The sequence below is a fragment of the Oryza glaberrima genome, chromosome 1 (assembly GCF_000147395.1).
Source record: "Oryza glaberrima chromosome 1, OglaRS2, whole genome shotgun sequence".
Lineage (NCBI taxonomy): Eukaryota > Viridiplantae > Streptophyta > Magnoliopsida > Poales > Poaceae > Oryza > Oryza glaberrima.
The window spans coordinates 35,950,223-35,969,232 of record NC_068326.1 but is presented as its reverse complement, the minus strand read 5'-3'; the positions used below and the strand labels follow the sequence as shown (position 1 = coordinate 35,969,232).

At 41.4% G+C, this 19,010-nt stretch overlaps 3 protein-coding genes across 4 annotated transcripts; 2 read left to right on the top strand and 1 right to left on the bottom strand.

The window, feature by feature from the left end:
* Positions 1 to 4,025: 4,025 nt before the first annotated feature.
* Positions 4,026 to 8,155, top strand: LOC127760609 (U-box domain-containing protein 45-like). Its single transcript, XM_052284891.1, has 6 exons — positions 4,026 to 4,171; positions 5,035 to 5,112; positions 5,263 to 5,448; positions 5,550 to 5,657; positions 5,800 to 7,007; positions 7,122 to 8,155. The coding sequence occupies exons 2-6, from the start codon at positions 5,062 to 5,064 to the stop codon at positions 7,960 to 7,962; spliced, it is 2,394 nt and encodes a 797-aa protein (XP_052140851.1). The 5' UTR covers positions 4,026 to 4,171; positions 5,035 to 5,061; the 3' UTR covers positions 7,963 to 8,155.
* A 2,725-nt stretch (positions 8,156 to 10,880) lies between these two features.
* LOC127760611 (OVARIAN TUMOR DOMAIN-containing deubiquitinating enzyme 4-like) lies at positions 10,881 to 13,179 on the top strand. Of its 2 annotated transcripts, none has more exons than XM_052284893.1 (6): positions 10,881 to 11,223; positions 11,981 to 12,102; positions 12,193 to 12,233; positions 12,531 to 12,629; positions 12,705 to 12,849; positions 12,974 to 13,179. In XM_052284893.1, exons 1-6 carry the CDS (start codon positions 11,187 to 11,189, stop codon positions 13,049 to 13,051), a joined length of 522 nt encoding a protein of 173 aa, XP_052140853.1. In that variant the 5' UTR covers positions 10,881 to 11,186; the 3' UTR covers positions 13,052 to 13,179. The 2 variants fall into 2 exon arrangements, with proteins under 2 accessions (XP_052140853.1, XP_052140854.1); XM_052284894.1 differs by having other exon boundaries at positions 10,884 to 11,223; positions 12,705 to 12,869.
* Positions 13,180 to 13,370: 191 nt separating this feature from the next.
* On the bottom strand, positions 13,371 to 18,767 carry LOC127760610 (transcription factor bHLH128-like). Its single transcript, XM_052284892.1, has 6 exons — positions 18,205 to 18,767; positions 14,515 to 14,903; positions 14,297 to 14,431; positions 14,120 to 14,185; positions 13,918 to 13,986; positions 13,371 to 13,735 (listed from the first exon to the last, which is right to left on the bottom strand). The coding sequence occupies exons 1-6, from the start codon at positions 18,653 to 18,655 to the stop codon at positions 13,682 to 13,684; spliced, it is 1,164 nt and encodes a 387-aa protein (XP_052140852.1). The 5' UTR covers positions 18,656 to 18,767; the 3' UTR covers positions 13,371 to 13,681.
* Positions 18,768 to 19,010: the final 243 nt, after the last annotated feature.

Sequence of the window (19,010 nt, the reverse complement as noted above, 5' to 3'; positions counted from 1 at the left end):
ACGACGGATGAGTAGTACTGTCTCATTCTGTTTAAATTACTTATCTTTCTTTTCTCAAGTCACAAATTTATATCTTTAACCATCATGTAAATCCGTACAATTATATATGATTTCAGACTCACCATGATTTTTTTTCATAATATATAATTTACATGTTGTTAAATTATACAAATTTCTTTTGAAAAAAATTGATGGCAAGAATGTAAATGTTTGATTTAGAACGAAGCTAGATTGATAAGTGATTTGAAATGGAGTAAATAATTAATTTAACTGTGTTGTTACTCCTGAATCCTGATGCATTCATGGTTTCTGACTTCCCGAGAACTTAGGACAGTAGCAGTACTATGGCCGTGTTTAGTTATTTGGCCAAATTTTTTCAAGCATACATACACACATTTGAAGTATTAAACATAGTATAATAACAAAATAAATTACAGAATTCGCCTGTAAACTGCGAGATGAATTTATTAATCCTAATTAATTCATCATTAGCAAATATTTACTGTAGCACCACATTGTGAAATCATGGCGTAATTAGGCTTAAAAGATTCGTCTCGCAGTTTACCTGTAAACTGTATAATTGGTTTTTTTCATCCACATTTAATGATCCATACATGTGTACAAACATTTGATATGACCGAATTTTGGAAGTTTAAAAGTAACTGAACACAACCTATGTTATTTTTCCCTTCTATCATTGGAGTCAATGCCGGTCAACTGCTGTGTCGTCTGACTTAAATTACTGCAATCACCAACGTAAGCACCTTAAAAATTCTCAAATTCTTTTAGATTATATGGAGATGGTCATGCCCTTTGATTTGCGCCCTTCCCAATCAGAAATGATTGGAATCTTTGGGTATTATTCTGTCCTTGTAGTACACAGTTGTGTACCTCCAGTATCTCTGCATTTTCTCTGTATACATGTGTTACCCGGTTCTGAATTGATATTCAAAACAATAATATTTTAAAAAAATTTCCTCCAGAAAGCGAGCTACTTTTGCATTTTTCTGAAATTAGGTCGGCACTCTGCTTCTTTGTTACTCATGTCTCAGTTTTAAATAATTAATTTCTCTTGCTAGCTACTACAGCTTTCTCCATGAATTCTGAATCAAAGTTAGTGGGCAATATTCTTGCGCCAAGTTTGTTGGTGCAGAAACATCCAGCGCTTTCAAAAGCAAAAAATAAAAGAGCCATAAAAGATAAGCAAAGAAAAAGAAAGCTAAGACTAGATGATCAGTAAGTTGCTATCAAAGTAGCAAACATATGTAATTAATCAAATGGGTGGGCAATGCATTACATCATGGAATTAAATTAGTGGTCAATCCTCTAATCCCTCCCCCTTTTAATAATTTGTCTAACCCATCAACCAAACTTGCCCATCAAACAGTAACATCTTTTCCCTTATTCTCTGCTTAGTGCTATAGCAAAGTTGCTAATAATTCCTTGACACATAAGTACAAGTCTACTAAGCAATATCTCTATCACCTATGGCTCCAAGTGCTTGTCTCTTAAAGGCCTCATGGTATATTATCTTCTCAGGAAAAAGAGCTTTTTTTTTTCCTGGTGGAGTTAATTAGCAAGTGATGACCTTTCTTAATTTCTCCTGAGACAAACCAAAATCAAATCTGGTTGGGTGATTTGATGTGTGCGTGAGGATCCACTGGAAAGCAGAGCTTGATCTAACTCTGACAAATTTAAAATTCTGAGGGGGAAATGCTTGGAATCATTGAGAGGCTAGGAGCCAAGCCAGTGGAAGGGGGTGGCCTTTCACACACACAATCCTCCTTAGTTAATTGCTTGATTAGTACATAATGCATTGATTGGCATGTTAAGATTTGGTTTTATATTCTTCCTGTCTCATGGCCATGTTTGGTTTTGGCATCTGATGGAATCAGCTGGGATCCCTAGCTAACAAAGTACTCCCTCCGTTTTGAAATGTTTGACGCCGTTGACTTTTTATCACATGTTTAACCGTTCGTCTTATTCAAAAAATTTAAGTAATTATTAATTCTTTTCCTATCATTTGATTCATTGTTAAATATATTTTTATATAGGCATATAATTTTATATATCTCACAAAAGTTTTTAAATAAGACGAATGGTCAAACATGTGCTAAAAAGTCAACGGTGTCAAATATTTCGAAACGGAGGGAGTAAAACATAACAAAATGTTCCAACTTGAGATGCACACCACCACTCTGCTGGCACTAGCTAAGCTAGATCTCTGTTAATTACACTGGCTTGAGTTGTTAATCCATCTGGGATCAGATCGATTTGGCGCCATTTCCTGCACATTATATTATTCTAGTATTCAGAGAAAGCTTGGGTTTATGGGAGAAGTTTGGCGAAATCAAGTTGGCATATTTTGGGGTGTTTTTGGCAGAAACATGTGTTGGTTGTCCAAATTGTTCTGATGCATGCATCAGTAGGTCACAGCGTTTGTTTTTTTGAGATCATCAAGTACTAATTCTAATAATTAACTATGAAATTTTGTGGAGATCACCTTGGTTTAATCTCCTGTCCTAGTGATCGGAGTAACTATTCATAACTGTGAATTCAAATATGCTGATAAGATAACTAAAGTAAAAGAGACTGATTAAAACATTTGAACATGCAGTTGTACGCAACTAAGTTTGTTTAAACATCAGTTTCGTGACGAAGTAATGGGAGAAAAGAAACATCACGCGCGACATGCCATGAAATCATCTTGATTTAATTTGTTCGAATTCTTTTTTATAAAAAAAACCGTGCTTTAATTTGAGCAGGATCTCTTTTTTAACCTACTACATGTGTGCGGCATGTATGTCCTTCGGATGCAACAAAAAATAGCTTAGGTGGTAGTTATTGGTAATTATAATATACGATCGCTTTTCAAAAAAGGACCAAGTGAATATATAAACCAGCTATTGAGTATAATGATATTAGAAACAGTTTATTATAGTTGAATGCTGGAGTACATGATTGACTAAATCAAGACCCAAATGAAGAACACAAAAATACTTAAAAAAACACCAGATTTTAAATCCCGAGCTTCCAAAATTCCAGTGCATAATTTGAATTGCACATTCCATGCAAAAATAAATAAATAAATGAGTGCACAACACATATAAAAGCACACACATGGACACTAACCAACAACTACTAATGTCAACATCTCACATTATACAACTAGAAAGAGTATGTCTATAAAATGATATATGCTTATCCAAACACCACCAAGGGCATCATGAAACAAATAAATGAAAAGAAAAAAAAACACTGGATAAGGGACTCTAACCCTTTTTTTTTCAAAAGCTATTTTAATACCTCCCTCTATCTCACAAACAATACTCCATTTTATACAATTTAAAATTTCTCCCACGAAAACTTCACTTCTAGGGCTTACAACTTACAACCAATCACACTAAATCATGCGCATTGAACTAGAGCCTAGGAAAATATAACCAGAGATCCCACTATTAATTTTTCTGAGAATTGCTAGAAATTAAATCTTCATGGATCTGATAAATTATTTTTTTGTTTCAAAACACAAATTAATTACTATCTCCGTCGCAAAATAAGTACTTATAGAGCTGGATACATGTATTAAGAAAACAGATAGATACGTTGAATGATTAAGGATTGGGATTAGTTAGATATATGATGTTGGTGAACATACTCCTGTTCAGATTCGTAGTATTATGTGTCTTATCCGGATAAAATCTCTTATACATTGAGACATATGAGTATATTTTAGAATAAATTCTAAAAGCTTGAAGATGTTATATTTTGAAACGGAGTGATTAAATTAGTTAATTAGTTAATAATCCCATTGAGAAATGGCATTTCATTTTCCATGGGTGACCACCACCACCACCACCTCCCTCTACCCCGCCCTGAAATCTGAATAAAATCCGCCACTCTCCATTATTCCTCTCCTCCTCCCCCCGCTTCTCCTCCCCACCTCCGCCTCCGCCTCCGATCCGCCGCCGCCGTCGGCGACCGCCGGAGCCGCGTGTAGCAAGCACGCCTCACCCCCGCCCCCTCCCCCCCCCCCCCCCCATCGCTCTCCATTTCCCTCCCCTTTCGCTCGCTGCTGCTCCCGCACGCCGCCGGTGCCCGGATCCCGCTGGCCGACGTCGCCCCCGCCGCCGAGCTGCCTCCTCCTCCCCTTCTCTCGCCGCTCGAAATGGTGAGGCCTTCCCACCTTCCCCGTAGGCTGCTGCTCCTCATCCTCCTCGCGCTTCCGCTCGTGTTCTGGTCGCTGCAAATGATTAGGATTTTTTTGGAGGTCGCGGACAAGAGCTGTTCGTCCGCGCCGCGAGGGTCGTCTCGTGTTTTCTCTCATCCTCTTCTCTTCTGATCTTCTCTGAGCTCGTGCATTGGGGGTGGTCTTGGGGATCTCGGGTTAAACCGCGGTTCCAGTGTCGCCGAGTTCTTTTCTTCCTCTGAATTTTTTTTTGGTGTCTCGCGGTTAAAAGTAAAAAAAAAAAAAGAAGTTCAGATGGGGGAGATTTCGAGTGGTGAAAACGATGTCGCAGCCCACACCTTATCGTATTTCCCTTCCAATCACGGAGGATGCTGCGTTGAATTCTTACTTAGTTTGGGAAAGACTTAAAGCAAGCTGCCGACGTCTGCTTATCTGAATTTTTTTTTTTAAAAAAGTGAGGCATGATATGGGGTCAAATGCAGCATTCTGGGAACAGTCGAGTGCCTTGGATTAGTTCAAAAGATGTGAGATTGGTCCAAATTCATGGGCTCCAGGAGCTCGAAATCTTGAATTTTAGCCGAAAGATAGGTATCGATCTGTTAGGGAGCACTATTTAGGCTTGCAGCGGCTGGTTTCTTCTTTTGGCATTCTTATCTCTTCTATTTCGTGCTCATAGGCTGGAAGGCTGCTTTGTCCCGTTCTCTAATGTCCAAATCTGTTCAATGCATTAGTGCTAAGGGAACTTGTATTCTACTATCTGTTTAATTATCTGTAGTGTGAGAATAGCTGGGAGCGATCTGTTCATCTAAGATGGTTTTTTTGCTCTCTTGAATCTTTGTAATCAGATGTTGGAGCTCTGGTGGTAATTAACCATGGATGCAATGGAGGCCGAGGAAGGTCCTTTTCTGGCTAATGATGCTAAGGTATCATCTTGGCAGTGCTTTTATCTTGATGGCAATGAGAGTATATATTTGTTCTTGACCTACTGTCATTAGCCACCTTACTGGAATCTTATCAACCTTTTCTGGACGTATTTGTTGATACATGATCTAAGGAAATCGTGGTTTATGCAGTTGCATGCCGGAATGTACAGAGCATTTCATCCTGCGGTCTCAAAACTTGTAGCGATTTTCCCTTTCATTGAAGCATCAAGACCCAGAAGCAAATCTGGCATACAGGCGCTATGCTCTCTACATGTAGCTCTAGATAAAGCCAAAGGTCTTCTTCAACATTGTGCAGATTGCAGCAGGCTCTACTTGGTAAGCTTATGTTACCAGCATCCCCATAAAGTTCTTCAGAAGATCCATGCCATTGGGATCATTAAAAATGTTATATGCTTAAATATATTGTTCATTTTCAGGCCATAACTGCAGAAACTGTGCTTTTGAAATTTGAGAAAGCAAGAACCCAACTTCAGGAGAGTCTTAGACGCGTGGAGGGCATAGTAACAGAAGAAATTGGTTGTAAGGTATGTCATGTGAAAATCCTATCCTCCTAGTACTTGATTTCTTTGAACCACAAAACCAACTCTGCCCAAGTTATGTTATGGTTTTACAATTTAGTACACCATATGGTATTTCCTGACATCTGGACCTGTTGGTGCACAACAGATTGTAGAGATTATTGCTGAGTTGGAAGAAGTGGTATTTACATTGGATCAATCAGAGAAGGAAGCTGGTGATGAGGTGATCAATTTGCTCCAGAGAAACAGGAAAATGAATAGTTCCAGTGATAGCGGGGAGCTTGAGGTTTTTCATATGGCTGCTCTAAAGCTGGGAATTACGTCTTCCAGGGCAGCACTCACTGAGAGAAGGGCCCTGAAGAAGCTAATTGAGAAGGCTCGTTCTGATGAAGATAAGCGGAAAGAGTATGTTGTGTCATACCTGTACAATCTAATGAGGAAATACTCAAAATTTTTCAGAAGTGAGGCTGGTGATGATACTGATTCTCAAGGATCGTCTCCATGCTCGCCGACAGTATTAGGCATGGAGGACATGTATGGACCCTATGGTAATGGCCGAGCATTCAGCAGACAACTTTCGAGTATTCAATCATTCAATTCAAGGTTTGGATCTTTCAACTCTAGGCTTGGGTCATTCAATTGTAGGCGTAGTGGTCCAAGGTCCGAAAACATGTCGATCCCTCCTGAGGAGCTCCGGTGCCCTATTTCCCTACAACTGATGTACGACCCAGTTATCATTTCATCAGGGCAAACTTATGAGCGTGTTTGCATTGAGAAATGGTTTAATGATGGTCACAGCACCTGTCCAAAGACTCAGCAGCAATTATCTCACCTGTCTTTGACTCCAAATTACTGTGTTAAGGCCCTAATTGCCAGCTGGTGTGAGCAGAATGATTTTCCTGTTCCTGATGGTCCACCAGGATCCTTCGATGTAAATTGGAGACTTGCTTTATCTGACTCCGAAGCGACTGGCTGCGTGTCTCTTGAAAGTTTTGACTCTATCAACGTGAAGAGTGTCAAGGTAGTTCCATTGGATAACGTGAGAAAAGAAGAGCCAGCAAACAACGAATCGGGAACATTGGACGACAGCTCTTGTTATGATTTCGATATGAATGAGGGGTACCGAAACTTACTGCTAATGCTTCATGAAAAAACCAACTTACACATCCAGTGCAGGTTGGTTGAGCAGATAAGATATCTTCTGAAAGATGATGAGGAAGCTAGAATCCAGATGGGCTCAAATGGGTTTGCTGAGGCACTAGTTCAGTTCTTGAGGAACGCTGTGCAAGATGGAAATGAGAAGGCACAGGAAATTGGTGCCATGGCTCTTTTTAACCTTGCTGTCAACAATAACAGGTATTGAAGTTAATTTCCATTTATGTGCTGCTTATCAATTACAACTAGCTGAGTTCATCTTCAGTATTTCTACTTAATCTGTAGTTTTGCTTAACCTTTGCTTGTTTATTTCAGGAACAAGGGACTTTTATTGTCTGCTGGAGTAATCGATCAACTTGAGCAGATGATATCAAATCCACGCCTATCTGCTCCAGCCACGGCACTATACCTTAACCTTTCCTGCCTACCTGAGGCAAAGAACATCATTGGTTCGAGCCAGGCTGTGTCATTCCTAGTAGACCGTCTGTTCAGTCATGAGGCCCGCGACACAAAAGGCAGCTCTTGCAAGCATGATGCCCTATACACACTATACAATCTCTCCAACCACCAGGCCAGCGTACCATCGCTTTTGTCTGCGGGCATTGTGGAAGCTCTTCACTCTCTCCTTTCGGAGTCCCCGGCGTCTGAGGGCCTGGGTTGGACAGAGAAGGCCCTTGCAGTGCTCATCAGCCTTGCGGCAACCCAAGCTGGCAGAAAAGATATCATGTCCACCCCAGGTCTGATCAGCACCTTGGCGATGCTGCTGGACACCGGCGAGCCAACAGAGCAGGAGCAGTCGGTGTCCTGCCTTTTGGTGATGTGCTCAGCCGATGACAAGTGCATCGCACCGGTGCTGCAGGAAGGAGTGGTGCCTTCCTTGGTTTCCATCTCGGCAACCGGCACAGGCAAGGGGAAGGAGAAGTCCCAGAAGCTGCTCAAGCTGTTCCGGGAGCAAAGGCAGCGAGATGGGGCACAGCCTGTGCCGCAGCAAGCTCAGCAGCAGCAGCAGCAGCAGCAGCAGGCGGGAGAGACCGGTAACGGCACCATGGTGTGCCGCCGCGACTCAAAACAGCTGTGCAAGTCTAAATCGAGGAAGCTAGGAAGGACTCTGAGCTCACTGTGGAAGAACAGGAGCTTCTCCCTGTACCAATGCTAGCAGATTTTTGAGCTGAGTTTGATCAGTGGATATGTACATCTTTTCTTGTTCCATGTTTCTCTTGATCTTTCTTTTTCTTTTTGCCTTCTTCTTTGTTGTTTCCTTGTGTAAAGTAAAACTATCTTCCCCCCCTTCTCGGTGGGGTGATGTAGGCCATTTCCTCTTTGTTTTTCTTTGCCAAGATATGTGCATAGCTCATCTTTCACTCTACTTAACAAGTTCAGATCAGATCATCAGATTGTCTCCCCTGAATCCATATGTTCATAGCTCTCTTCACTTCATTTCACAAGTTCAGATCAGATCATCAGATTTTATGAATCACAACTAACATGTTAACGTGTCTATACTCTATACAGGTTCACTCATGCAGATACTTGTCTTCAGGAGGCCCAATTGCTCAAGAAATTCAACATCAGACAGCTCAAGAAGGTAGTACTACCAATCTTGGTACAGTAGTTAATTAAATTAAATATTGTTGAATGCTAGTACCTCATGGTATAGTTTTGTCCCAAGATGCAACAGTGATAAGATGCAGGGTTAGGCTATGGCTTGACAGGACATGGAAGCCAAGCCAGTGAAGACGATGACATGAGATCAAAAAGGAAGAAAATGCCACAGGAGGCAAGACAGTGATTCGAGGGCCGACATGAATGAAGAAAACTCGTGGACTGGCCTTCAAAGTTTGCTGGTGACATTTCAGCCTTGGGCCCAGGCTACTAGTGTTGTGCAAGAGAGACCTCTGTTGTGTTTGTCTCTTAGGGTCAAGACATGATCATGATGATGATGATGATGCCACCTTTATCTCAAAAAATAATGAGATCCCAAAATATAAACATTTTTAGCTATAAATCTGGACAACTGTGTCCAGATTCATAGCCAAAAATTGTTATATTTTGAGACGGAGGTAATATAAGCTAGCACTTTGAATCTAGATAGGCCTCTATAAAGAGCTTGTAGTATTAGAATATATCTAAACTCGTACTATATTACTATATTTCATACTATATTACTATATTTATATTTTAGGACGGAGGAAATATGTGTCGGCTTTGACATCAACACGAATTCTGGACCAAGTATTTTTCCAGTAGTGCGATGCATATACATCTATATGAACAGGTCTGAAATTATTTTTCTTAGGCTTTTTCTCTTCCCATGAATGGCAATTGGATGGTTCTCATCACCTCCACTTTTAATTATTCAAAACAACATACATTCTTCCATAGATAAAAGGTTAAACAATAAATTACACTAACCTAAAATGAAATAAATTTACAATTACACACATTTATAAAATTCCATGTAAAAAGAATTCAAACTCAGATGAAAATAAATTAAAACTATAAAATGAAATAAAGTTGCACATTGCATAACACTACAATTTTAAGCTCAGCAATGTGTAATTTTAGGTGACTGAAAAATTACAAATTTTCATATGCCCTTAAATCTAGCAAATCTCTTGTTCTTAACACAGACATATGAGGGTGAATTTTCTTGGCCCTTGGATCCAAGCTTTAACAACACATGATATAGGTGTGCGCTATTGAGAGGTTGATGGCAATGATGATAGAGATGAACCATGGATATGTGATTGTTGGAGGATAGCCCCACCCATCACTTTTGACGATCGAAAAATGACAAGGTCTTCGATAATTGGACACTATTTGACAATGGAATGGATGGATTAGAACGAGATCTCCAAAAAGAAAAAAAATGGCTCGTGGAGAACTTGACAGGTAAAAACGTCTTGGCAATCTAAGAAGGATGTTGTCAAAAGATTAAAAAAAACAACGATAATTCTAATAACCTTATACACAAAAAATAGACGACAAGATTAAAAAGGATGGAGTATTGAAAAGCTAATAGACCACTCGAGTATCAAGCAATCCATAGAAGACTATGGAATGGCATGGTCCCCTCCTTGTCTAGACTCATGTAACGGAAGAATTAGTGGGGACTATAAGGATAAATTTAGTCCACGTGTCTACGTAAGAAAATAAATAAGTAACACACTTTTAATACTATGTACATTCGACGAAAAAACAAGAGAAATTATATGATAACGACTATATAAACCATTATTTATACGTGTCAAGAGAAAATTAACGGTTACATATACATAACCTTTTTTTTGAAATGCACGAATTCCGTATCCAGAATACAATTTTGATATGAACTATGAAAAAAATTCCATGTTGCAAATCTGAACCATAGGTATGTCAATTGCATTTGTTTATACTTTAATTAGGGAAACACATGTCACATACTCATGTGCAGGTAAATAGCCGTTTCATTCCAAGGACATGGCATCACGGCAAACTGGAAATGTTATTTAGCACAATTGTGTTATCAGCGCACACTATTTCAGGATTTTTTTTGGATGAACGTTTTTTTTTTTAAAAAAAAGGGTGTGTGCATGGGAACACAATTTCGCTGAACAACAACCCACATGGCAAACTATAATTTTATTTTATTTTCAGAAAACCTAGATAACGGTACAGGACAATACCTGATATCTGTTGTGGTACCAGCTGCATGGTACCTGATACTTGTTACCCAGTACCTGTGATACATAGGACCTGATACCTGTTATACTCGTGCAAGAGAATAGTTAATATGTCTATCCCGTTGCAACGGGATTTCGTTTGTAGCAGCCCTCTTATTTTTATTAAAATATAAAAATATTTTTTTCAAAGTATTATAGATCTCTACTACACCTCTAACGCTTTCTGGAGGGCTTTCTTTTTTCTTTTCCTTTTTAACAAAAAAAAATCAACCATGCGCCGCTGACACGGAGGACCCACGAGCAAGATTCAAAAGTGGACGTCCCACGGCCCACGGCTCTCCCTCCCTCACTCCCGCCATTTATTTGTGGCGGGAAATCGAGCATCCGAGACGGCAACGCCTCCACCCACTCAGCGGCAGCGCCACTGTGGCAGGCAAGAGAGAACTAGAAAAGAAAAGGAAAAGAAAAGAGGAAGAAAAAAAAAAGAGGCGGCAATCCGAACAGGGACAGAAGCGGAGTGCGTGGGGAATCCAATTCCATCCCAATCCTCTCTCTCCCCACCCGCCCTCCACGCCCAATTTGTTCTTCCCTCCCCCCCATCTCCTCCTCTCGTGCGCCCACGAGCCTGGTCCCCTCTCTGCCTCATTCCAATCCCCCTTCGTCTCCGGCGACGACAGGAGGAGGAGGAGGAGGAAAGAGGAGGATCGCGGCGCGGCGGATGTCGGATCGGGAGCTCCGCCCGCTGCGATCGATCCGTACGTGACGCCGATCGCGAAATGATGCGATGCCCGGCTCCTGTTTTGATTGATCCCCTTGGATCCTTGATTGCCTTGATCTTTCCTCTTACCTCTTTCTTGTTCTTCTCCTGTTGGGTTCTTTGTTTTCTTGGTTAGTGATTGGATGCTGCAGAGGAAGCAAATGAGTTAGTTGCTATTAGTGCAAGGTTGCTATTAGGGAGTTGTTACCCATTTGTGAAAAGGTGGGCTTTCTTTTTGGTTGTGATTAGTGGTAAGAGAGATCACTGATTTTGGTATCCGGGGATAAAAAAAGTAGATATGGGAGAAAGGAGAGATCAGTGTTGATTTGCAGTCTAAAGGCTGTAATCTGAAGCGATAAACTAATCGGGTAGCAAGATGCCTTTCCTGTCGCTCCTAGATGTGCTTTTCTTGTGCGATTCTTTCCCTGTTGCGTGTGTGTACTATATGCTAGTTTAAGGTCAAGGTCGCAGCTTAAAATAATTTGGTGTCCGCTTTGACAAAATTAGATGAGAGATCAGTCTCTTCCCTTTTGAAAGAAGAAAAGAAAATAGTGACTTTCTTCTTTACATATGTCCTGTTGTGCATCGGAATAATTTTTTCACTGCACTCTCTAACAGTCTAACTTATCAGTTCTGATTGTGTTCTTAACAGTCTAACTTATCAGTTCTGATTGTGTTCTTATTTTTGCTTCAGTTGATGCTCTAGATTGCTGAACATAGGATGTAGCTAGAATGATGTCGTCTTCACATTTCAGGAATTACAGGCGATGGGAGATGCCTCTTTAGGTCTGTTGCGTACGGTGCCTGCTTAAGGAGAGGAAAGCAGTCGCCAAGCGATAGCATCCAGAAGGAGCTTGCCGATGAGCTTCGATCGAAAGTGATTGTTCAATGTTCATCACTTGATGGCTATGCAATTCAGTGAACTTGTGTGATCCACTGAAGAACTTTTTTTTTTTGTCTGTTCCAGGTAGCAGATGAGTTTGTCAGGAGAAGAGGGGACACTGAATGGTTTCTTTTCCTTCCTGTTGTCTATTTGATGCATCTTTTACCTTTGATGATACTTTTGCAGAAGCAGAAGGAGTATAACTAAAAATATGCTTAAAATGACAAACTAATCACTTTTGCTGGTTTATCCATATGTGAAACTCTCATGCAACGACTGGCTTTAGCTATTACTCCTACATGTTTGCCTTTTGGATTTCATTGTTAACTCATAGTCTAATGGTGTTTCAACCATAAATTTTAAAAAAGCCTCAGTCAGATAATGTATTTTTTTTTCTGGTTAATCTTCATTATGATGGATAGGTTTCTTGAAGGAGATTTCGAGAGCTATGTGAGACAGATGAGAAAGCCTCATGTTTGGGGAGGAGAACCTGAACTGCTCATGTGCTCCCATGTTCTTAGGTAGGTACCTTTCTTGTGCTATCCATATCTTCCTCTGCATAATTGCAATTGTTATTGAGTGATGCCATATTGCAGGATGCCTATCACTGTTTACATGTATACCAAGGGCTCTGATAGCCCCAGGATCATCGCCGAATACGGTCAGGAGTATGGCAAGGACAATCCAATCTGCGTGCTCTACGATGGTTATGGACACTACGATGCGCTGCAGCCATCTCTTGTAAGAACACAATCAAGGCTGTGAGTATAGCACTTTACAAAATCTGACAATGGCCTACTCATGCTATTAAGTTCTTTTGCTTCAGTCTTCTTTTTGAGGAACCATCCCCCTGTAAAATTTGCAGGAGAGGAATACAGATAACCGAAGATTACGCTACCTAAGATTGTTCTCAAGGACAGTATCAAGATCCTCTGCTACATGATTTCACAAACTGTATAGTGGTATTGTGACACATATGAAATGCTAGCCTGGCTTTACTGTTCCATATTTCATATTTCAAGGCTGATGATAAATAAACTTCAGATGTGCAACTCTTCTTCCAACCAGAAATTGAATACATACCTGACATTATGTATAGAAAAAAATATGCATACTTAGAATCCTGGTTCTGCAAAAACATTTGTATTTTTAGATCATGGAAATGACACAACAACTAATAAGTTTGTTGGAAAAACGAAAAGGAGACATACAAGGTGATTTACAGCAAAAACAACAGTAATGAGTCGAGTAATTCACAAAAATGGTGCCAAAGAGGAGGATACTTTTATTAAGAGCAATGATAATAAGAAGCAATCCCATTGGCGTTGAAATGGATGATTTTACATACAAGCCACTGCCTTACATCAATTAAAATACAACAATTAATCTACTTTGTCACCGCCTACTCTTCAAGTCATTGACGCTGTCCATAACACAACCGATAAAGGGGAGGGCGAGGCATGGAGGCCACTTGACATGTGAAGTGCTTTTACACCCTAATCTTCTGAAGCAAAACTTTGGGTTCACCAATCACATCATTACAACATTAGCTCGGAGATCTGGTTCTCCAGCCTCAGCAATCGTGCTTGCCTGAGCAAGTGCAGTTTGCTTGGTCATGTTTTAGCTTCTGCATAAATCAATTTCAATATATGAGAGACTAATTCAGATGTAATTCTGTACCAGTTCCAATTTAATTCCCTGAATATATCTGTAACTTAGTTACTAATAACTCTACCTATACATGCAAATGAAACCTGTTGGGAGTTTTTTTTTTTCTCTGAAGAGATTTCTGCAGTGGAGCTAGCATACCTCAACTTGGCCCTGAAGCTCCTTGATGTAGGTTACAGCAATATCCAACATGTCTGATGTATTCGTTTGCTGCATATTTGAGAAGAATCCAGTAAATATCACATCAAACATTTTGAACTAATTTCGATATATAATCGAGGGACAAGCACAGCTCCAATCAGGTTCAATTGATAGAAATGACCCAAGCAGTTCATTGAGTTACCTTGTCCATGTTCGGCACGAGATCCTGCAGCTTCTTCAGCCTCTTGCTAATCCTCGTTCTCCTCTCCTAAAACAGGCACAGAGAAAACATGAGATCTCCATATCAGCATCCAACATCGATCATATCATAATCATATGCAAAGATGGGTGAAGGGAAAATTGACAAATTATGACTAACCCTCTCAGCGATGCTCCGCGGGTGCGTCGCGCAGCCGCGCTTTGCCCGGGCCCTGCAGGCGACGGAGTCTGGCTGGAGCTGCAAGAAGTCATCCATGCCGGCCATCTCCAGCGACGACTGCTTCGACAAGCCAAACTGGATAATCCCAAGAAATGCAGTTTCAGCACAAGGGCAAAAACACAAATCTGAATTGTACCCATGGCAGTGTGGAGTATTACCTGGGAGTCGATGTTGCTGAAGCTGGAGACCATGTCGTCGCCGTGGTCGCCGGCGGCGGCGGCGGCGACGCGGGCCTTCTTGCTGCTGCTCGGGGGCGAGAACATGATGGAGTTGGTGTCGTCCCAGGAGCTCATGGAGAAGTTCCTGGAGGAGAGGAAGGAGGAGGACTGCGCGCCGTGGCCGGCGCCATCGCTGGAGCTGTTTCCGCCGCCGCCGGTGACGATGCTCTCCCCGATGTCGGGGATGAGGCCGCCCATCTCCGATATCTGCGGCAGGTCCTGCCGCGAGAAGCTCCACTGCGAGCTCAGCCTCCTGTGCGCCATCGCGCCGGCGTCGCCGCCGCCGCCGGAGTAGCCGCCCATCCCTCTCGTCGTGGCCATGCCATTGCCTGCAATTCATCACAGGCAGCACGTCAGTTTTTGCAACAGATTCTTCTGTCAGTGAGTGGTCATAACTAATAACTCATAACAATCACGTCAGTTTTTGTAAGTTTTGGCCAATCTTTAAAACAAACTACTGTATAAACGATAAATCTCTTATATTACAAAAAAAAAAAAATCTTTCAAGGTGATACCATACTACAGTAGTATGGTACTCCCTCCATCCCGCCTTATATTTTGGGATAGAGGTAGTACCTTGAAGATTAGTTACTCCCTCCGTTCCAGAATAAGTTCATTTGTTTCCTCCATTTCATCCCAAAATAAGTTAAGTTTATTTTTTAATAATTGTTGCATCGGAATTTATAAAAGTAGTGGATAAATACATTTGGAGTAGATAAAAAGACAAATAATTGCATTAAATTTGATAAGTGAAGGTATTCTAATTTTTTTATTAATAAGTATAAGTAGGTGAAAAATAAATTTGTTTTGGGACCAAGGGTGCCGAACTATAACGTTGCTGATTTTTTTTTGTGATTTTTCTCCTATTTTCGCGTCGCCTCTCCTCCGCGCGGTTTAATTTTTGTCGTGTTCTTTTCAATTTTTTTCAATCTACAGCACAAGTGTTTTCAAATATTTGACTTGAAACTTTTAAAATTTAAGTTGAAAGTTTTCCAATTTAAGTTGAAAGTTTCAAATTTGAGTTGAAAGTTTTCAAATATTGATTTGAAAGTTTTCAAATATGAGTTAGAGTTTCGAATTTGATTTGAAAGTTTAAATTTTGAGTTATAATTTTTTAAAATCTGAGTTTAGAGTTTCAAATTTTTATTTGAAATTTTTAAATTTTAGGTATGTTATTAATTTTTAATAGAAAAATTTAAATTTTATTTGAAAATTTCTTTCATTATGTTAGTAAAAATTCTAAAAAAAATAAAAATCTTATCTTAATTATCATCATTATCTGAAACTAAACAGAGTTAGTTAAGTTAACTTTTGTGACTGATTTTGGCAAGAACCTTTTGTTGCAACTTTTGGTTCTAACCATTGATACAAAACTAGAAATGAACAATTTTCTTTTCAGAAAGCAAGGACACCAAACAGTACTGCAAGAAACGACACATATGGTGAAGAAACTATTTTTGGCCCCATCAAACAGCAAATGTCTGTGTAAATCGGCTAAAGAGTAAAGACAATCAGTATGGGGCATCCATTATCTAAAAGCCTACCCAATTAAGGCATAAACAAAAGCTAAGCTAAAGCCAAGGCTTAATCTAAGCTAGATCTAGCATAGCACCTGGCCATTACTCAAGCTGGATATTTGTCATCGCCTTCACATCTTATCCGTGAATGCATCTGATCCGATATATCAGCCCATGATGAAAAGTTGCAAGTTGCAACAGTAATGAATTTACCATGATCGATGCAGTAGCAATTATTAATGCCGTCCCTGGTAATATTTTTTTTTAACCTTTGCTTTACAGAAAAAAAAACTCCTTTATACTCCTTTGTTTATATTCAAACTATTTTATCATGCTGAAAAAAGGCAGTGATGCAGTATTGCTCGAATATACTATTGGCCCCAGCATGACTCATACGACAAGATATGTCTGCCGTTGCTGTCACTCACCTTATGCATGGTGACATTAATCAACAAAAATGGATTGACTTTTCAAACTCAACGAGAACCTGATATTACTATAACGTTTTATCCCTTCTGAATTAACCATGACCATAGAAAAACAAACAATATATTTTTGTTGGTGACATTTGCATTATGCATGATTGGAGCATAGCTGACAGAGCCAGCAGGTTAAACTAACCGATACACTTATCTTAAATCATACTCCTACCTGCACCAACAAGAATCACTTATCTTAACCTTCCGAATAAATATAAGAAAACGGCATTTTTGGGGGACTTATCTTGCACCTTCGAAAATAAATCAAAAATTAAATCCATGGGGCCCGTTTTGATCGACAACAAAATTATTTTTCTGGTGCGATAGAGAGAGGTTTAGTAGCAGGTGCAGTGAACCGAGTGGTACGTGCTTCACTGTTAGGAAATGAATTCTGCGGACACTGACATGTGTCCAGGTTCGCTGCAAGCAGATGGCCGCCAGCAAGTGCGCCAATAAACGGTCGCAGTCATGTCGGCAACATACAATGCACCAGCCTAATCATATCAAGTTGATAATACTGTACATTGTACTAGGTATGTTGCAGCACATAATGTATAGGACAGTGTCACGCTGCTTAGTACTATTCCTTCAGCTGTAATTACTGGAGACTACCTATATTTAGCCTAACGGACATTTTTTACTATAAATCTGTGTCGTTGTTGTGTTTTGGATCAACATCCTAAATATAAACAATATGACTTTTTATAGTCAAAATATTTAAAATTTATTAGTGATTGAAGCTATAATAATACTAATTAACAGTTACATGTATTTGGAAAAACGGAGGAAGTCATACTAAACTTGCTAGGCAGTACTCAAGCTCTACAATTGGAAATATAACGGTCGAACTAATAACTATAAACCTGATGCACTTATATAGGAGTAGTACACTAGATACAGTGTGCGAGGATGGGATTCTTTTCCATTTCTTTTGTTCTACTTCTTGCCAGAGATGCATTATTGCACTGTCACGAGCACCATTATTGAAGTTAATTAAGCTTACTTGTGTACAGTAATAACAGCACATATGCCCCTGGAGTATGTGCCAGTGGGGGACTCGCATGAATATAATAGTGGGTCAATTATGATAGTAGAATATGATACTAATATGGATGAGATGAGGTTCTCGGATAACTAATCAGGATACATAATTTATTTTCTCTCTCTCACTCTCTGTTTCCTTCTTTGATTAAAATAATTTAGTCCTAGCAACCCTTCATGACATTTGCCAGCCACCCAAACAAAAATCATACTTTGACCACCATTTAGTTTCCAGATTAGTAGTTGATTATGACATTTTTAGTTAGTAGATAACCCTTTTTTTTAAGAAAAAGCATAAGCATTGAATTTGTACTAAAACTGAAAAGATTAGTGCTAATTAAGTGTGGTCGTACTAATCAACTGAGCTAAGTAAGCTATCACGTATCAGAGACGCGAGTGATCGATCGGACGGCGGAGCGCGAGTCGCCGCGGGGAGCGGGGAACCAATCGGACGGCGACAAGTGCACGCAAAAAGCTAGTAGCGAATATGGTGGCACACGCAAAGGCAAAGCTAAACCCGTTGCCGTCGCCGTCGCCGTCGCCGGCGACGGCGAGATCGACGGATTCGTCGCCGGGGAGGGAGGGGAACGTACCGTGCGGGTCAGCCATGAGGCGGGAGAGGAGGCCGGCGGGGGAGCTGCTGTGGCGGAAGAGCGGGACGGCGGCGGAGGAGGCGTCGACGTGGATCTCGCCGGAGCCGCCGTACGCGCGCTCGAGCGGGTGCCGCCCGACATCGGCCGCCGCCGCCGTGGACGTCGTCGTCGTCGTCCGGCAGCTGGACTCGCAGGAGGTGAGCCCCGACGACTCCGCGGAGAAGTACCTCCCCACCATCTGCTGCTGCTGCGGCGGCGGCGGCGGCGGAAGCTGATGCTGATGCTGATGATGATGCAGCTGATCGACAACCCCAACCCCGCCGCCCCGGATCACCGAGTCGGCGATCGACGCCAGCAGCGACCCCGGCGCCGAGCCGTACCTCGCCAGCCCCCCCGCCGCCGGCATCGGCGGCGGCGGCATCCCCCCGTGCGGCGCCGTCATCCTGTTCATCTCCGGCGGCGCGGCGGCGGTGGTGGTGGTGGTGGGTGGAGGCGGAGGCGGAGGTGGACTTGGTTTTGCAGGTTGCGGCTTCGGCTTCGGCTTCTGCTTTGCTTCCGCTGCTTTTTAGCGGGTTCGGGTCGGAGGCAGGGGGGGGATGGATGGATCATGGACCGGGCCGAGGCGGGCGGGGGGGTGGTGGTGGTGGGGCCCACTTGGGAAGGGAAGGGTGACGTGGACGGGGCGACTCCCACGATGCGTGTGCACATGTGTGGGTGTGGCCATGTGCGTTCACAACCCACGTCGGATCTTGACAGCTCGGATGGTTAACACGCGTCGGGATACGGATACCCCCGGGAGTGACTTG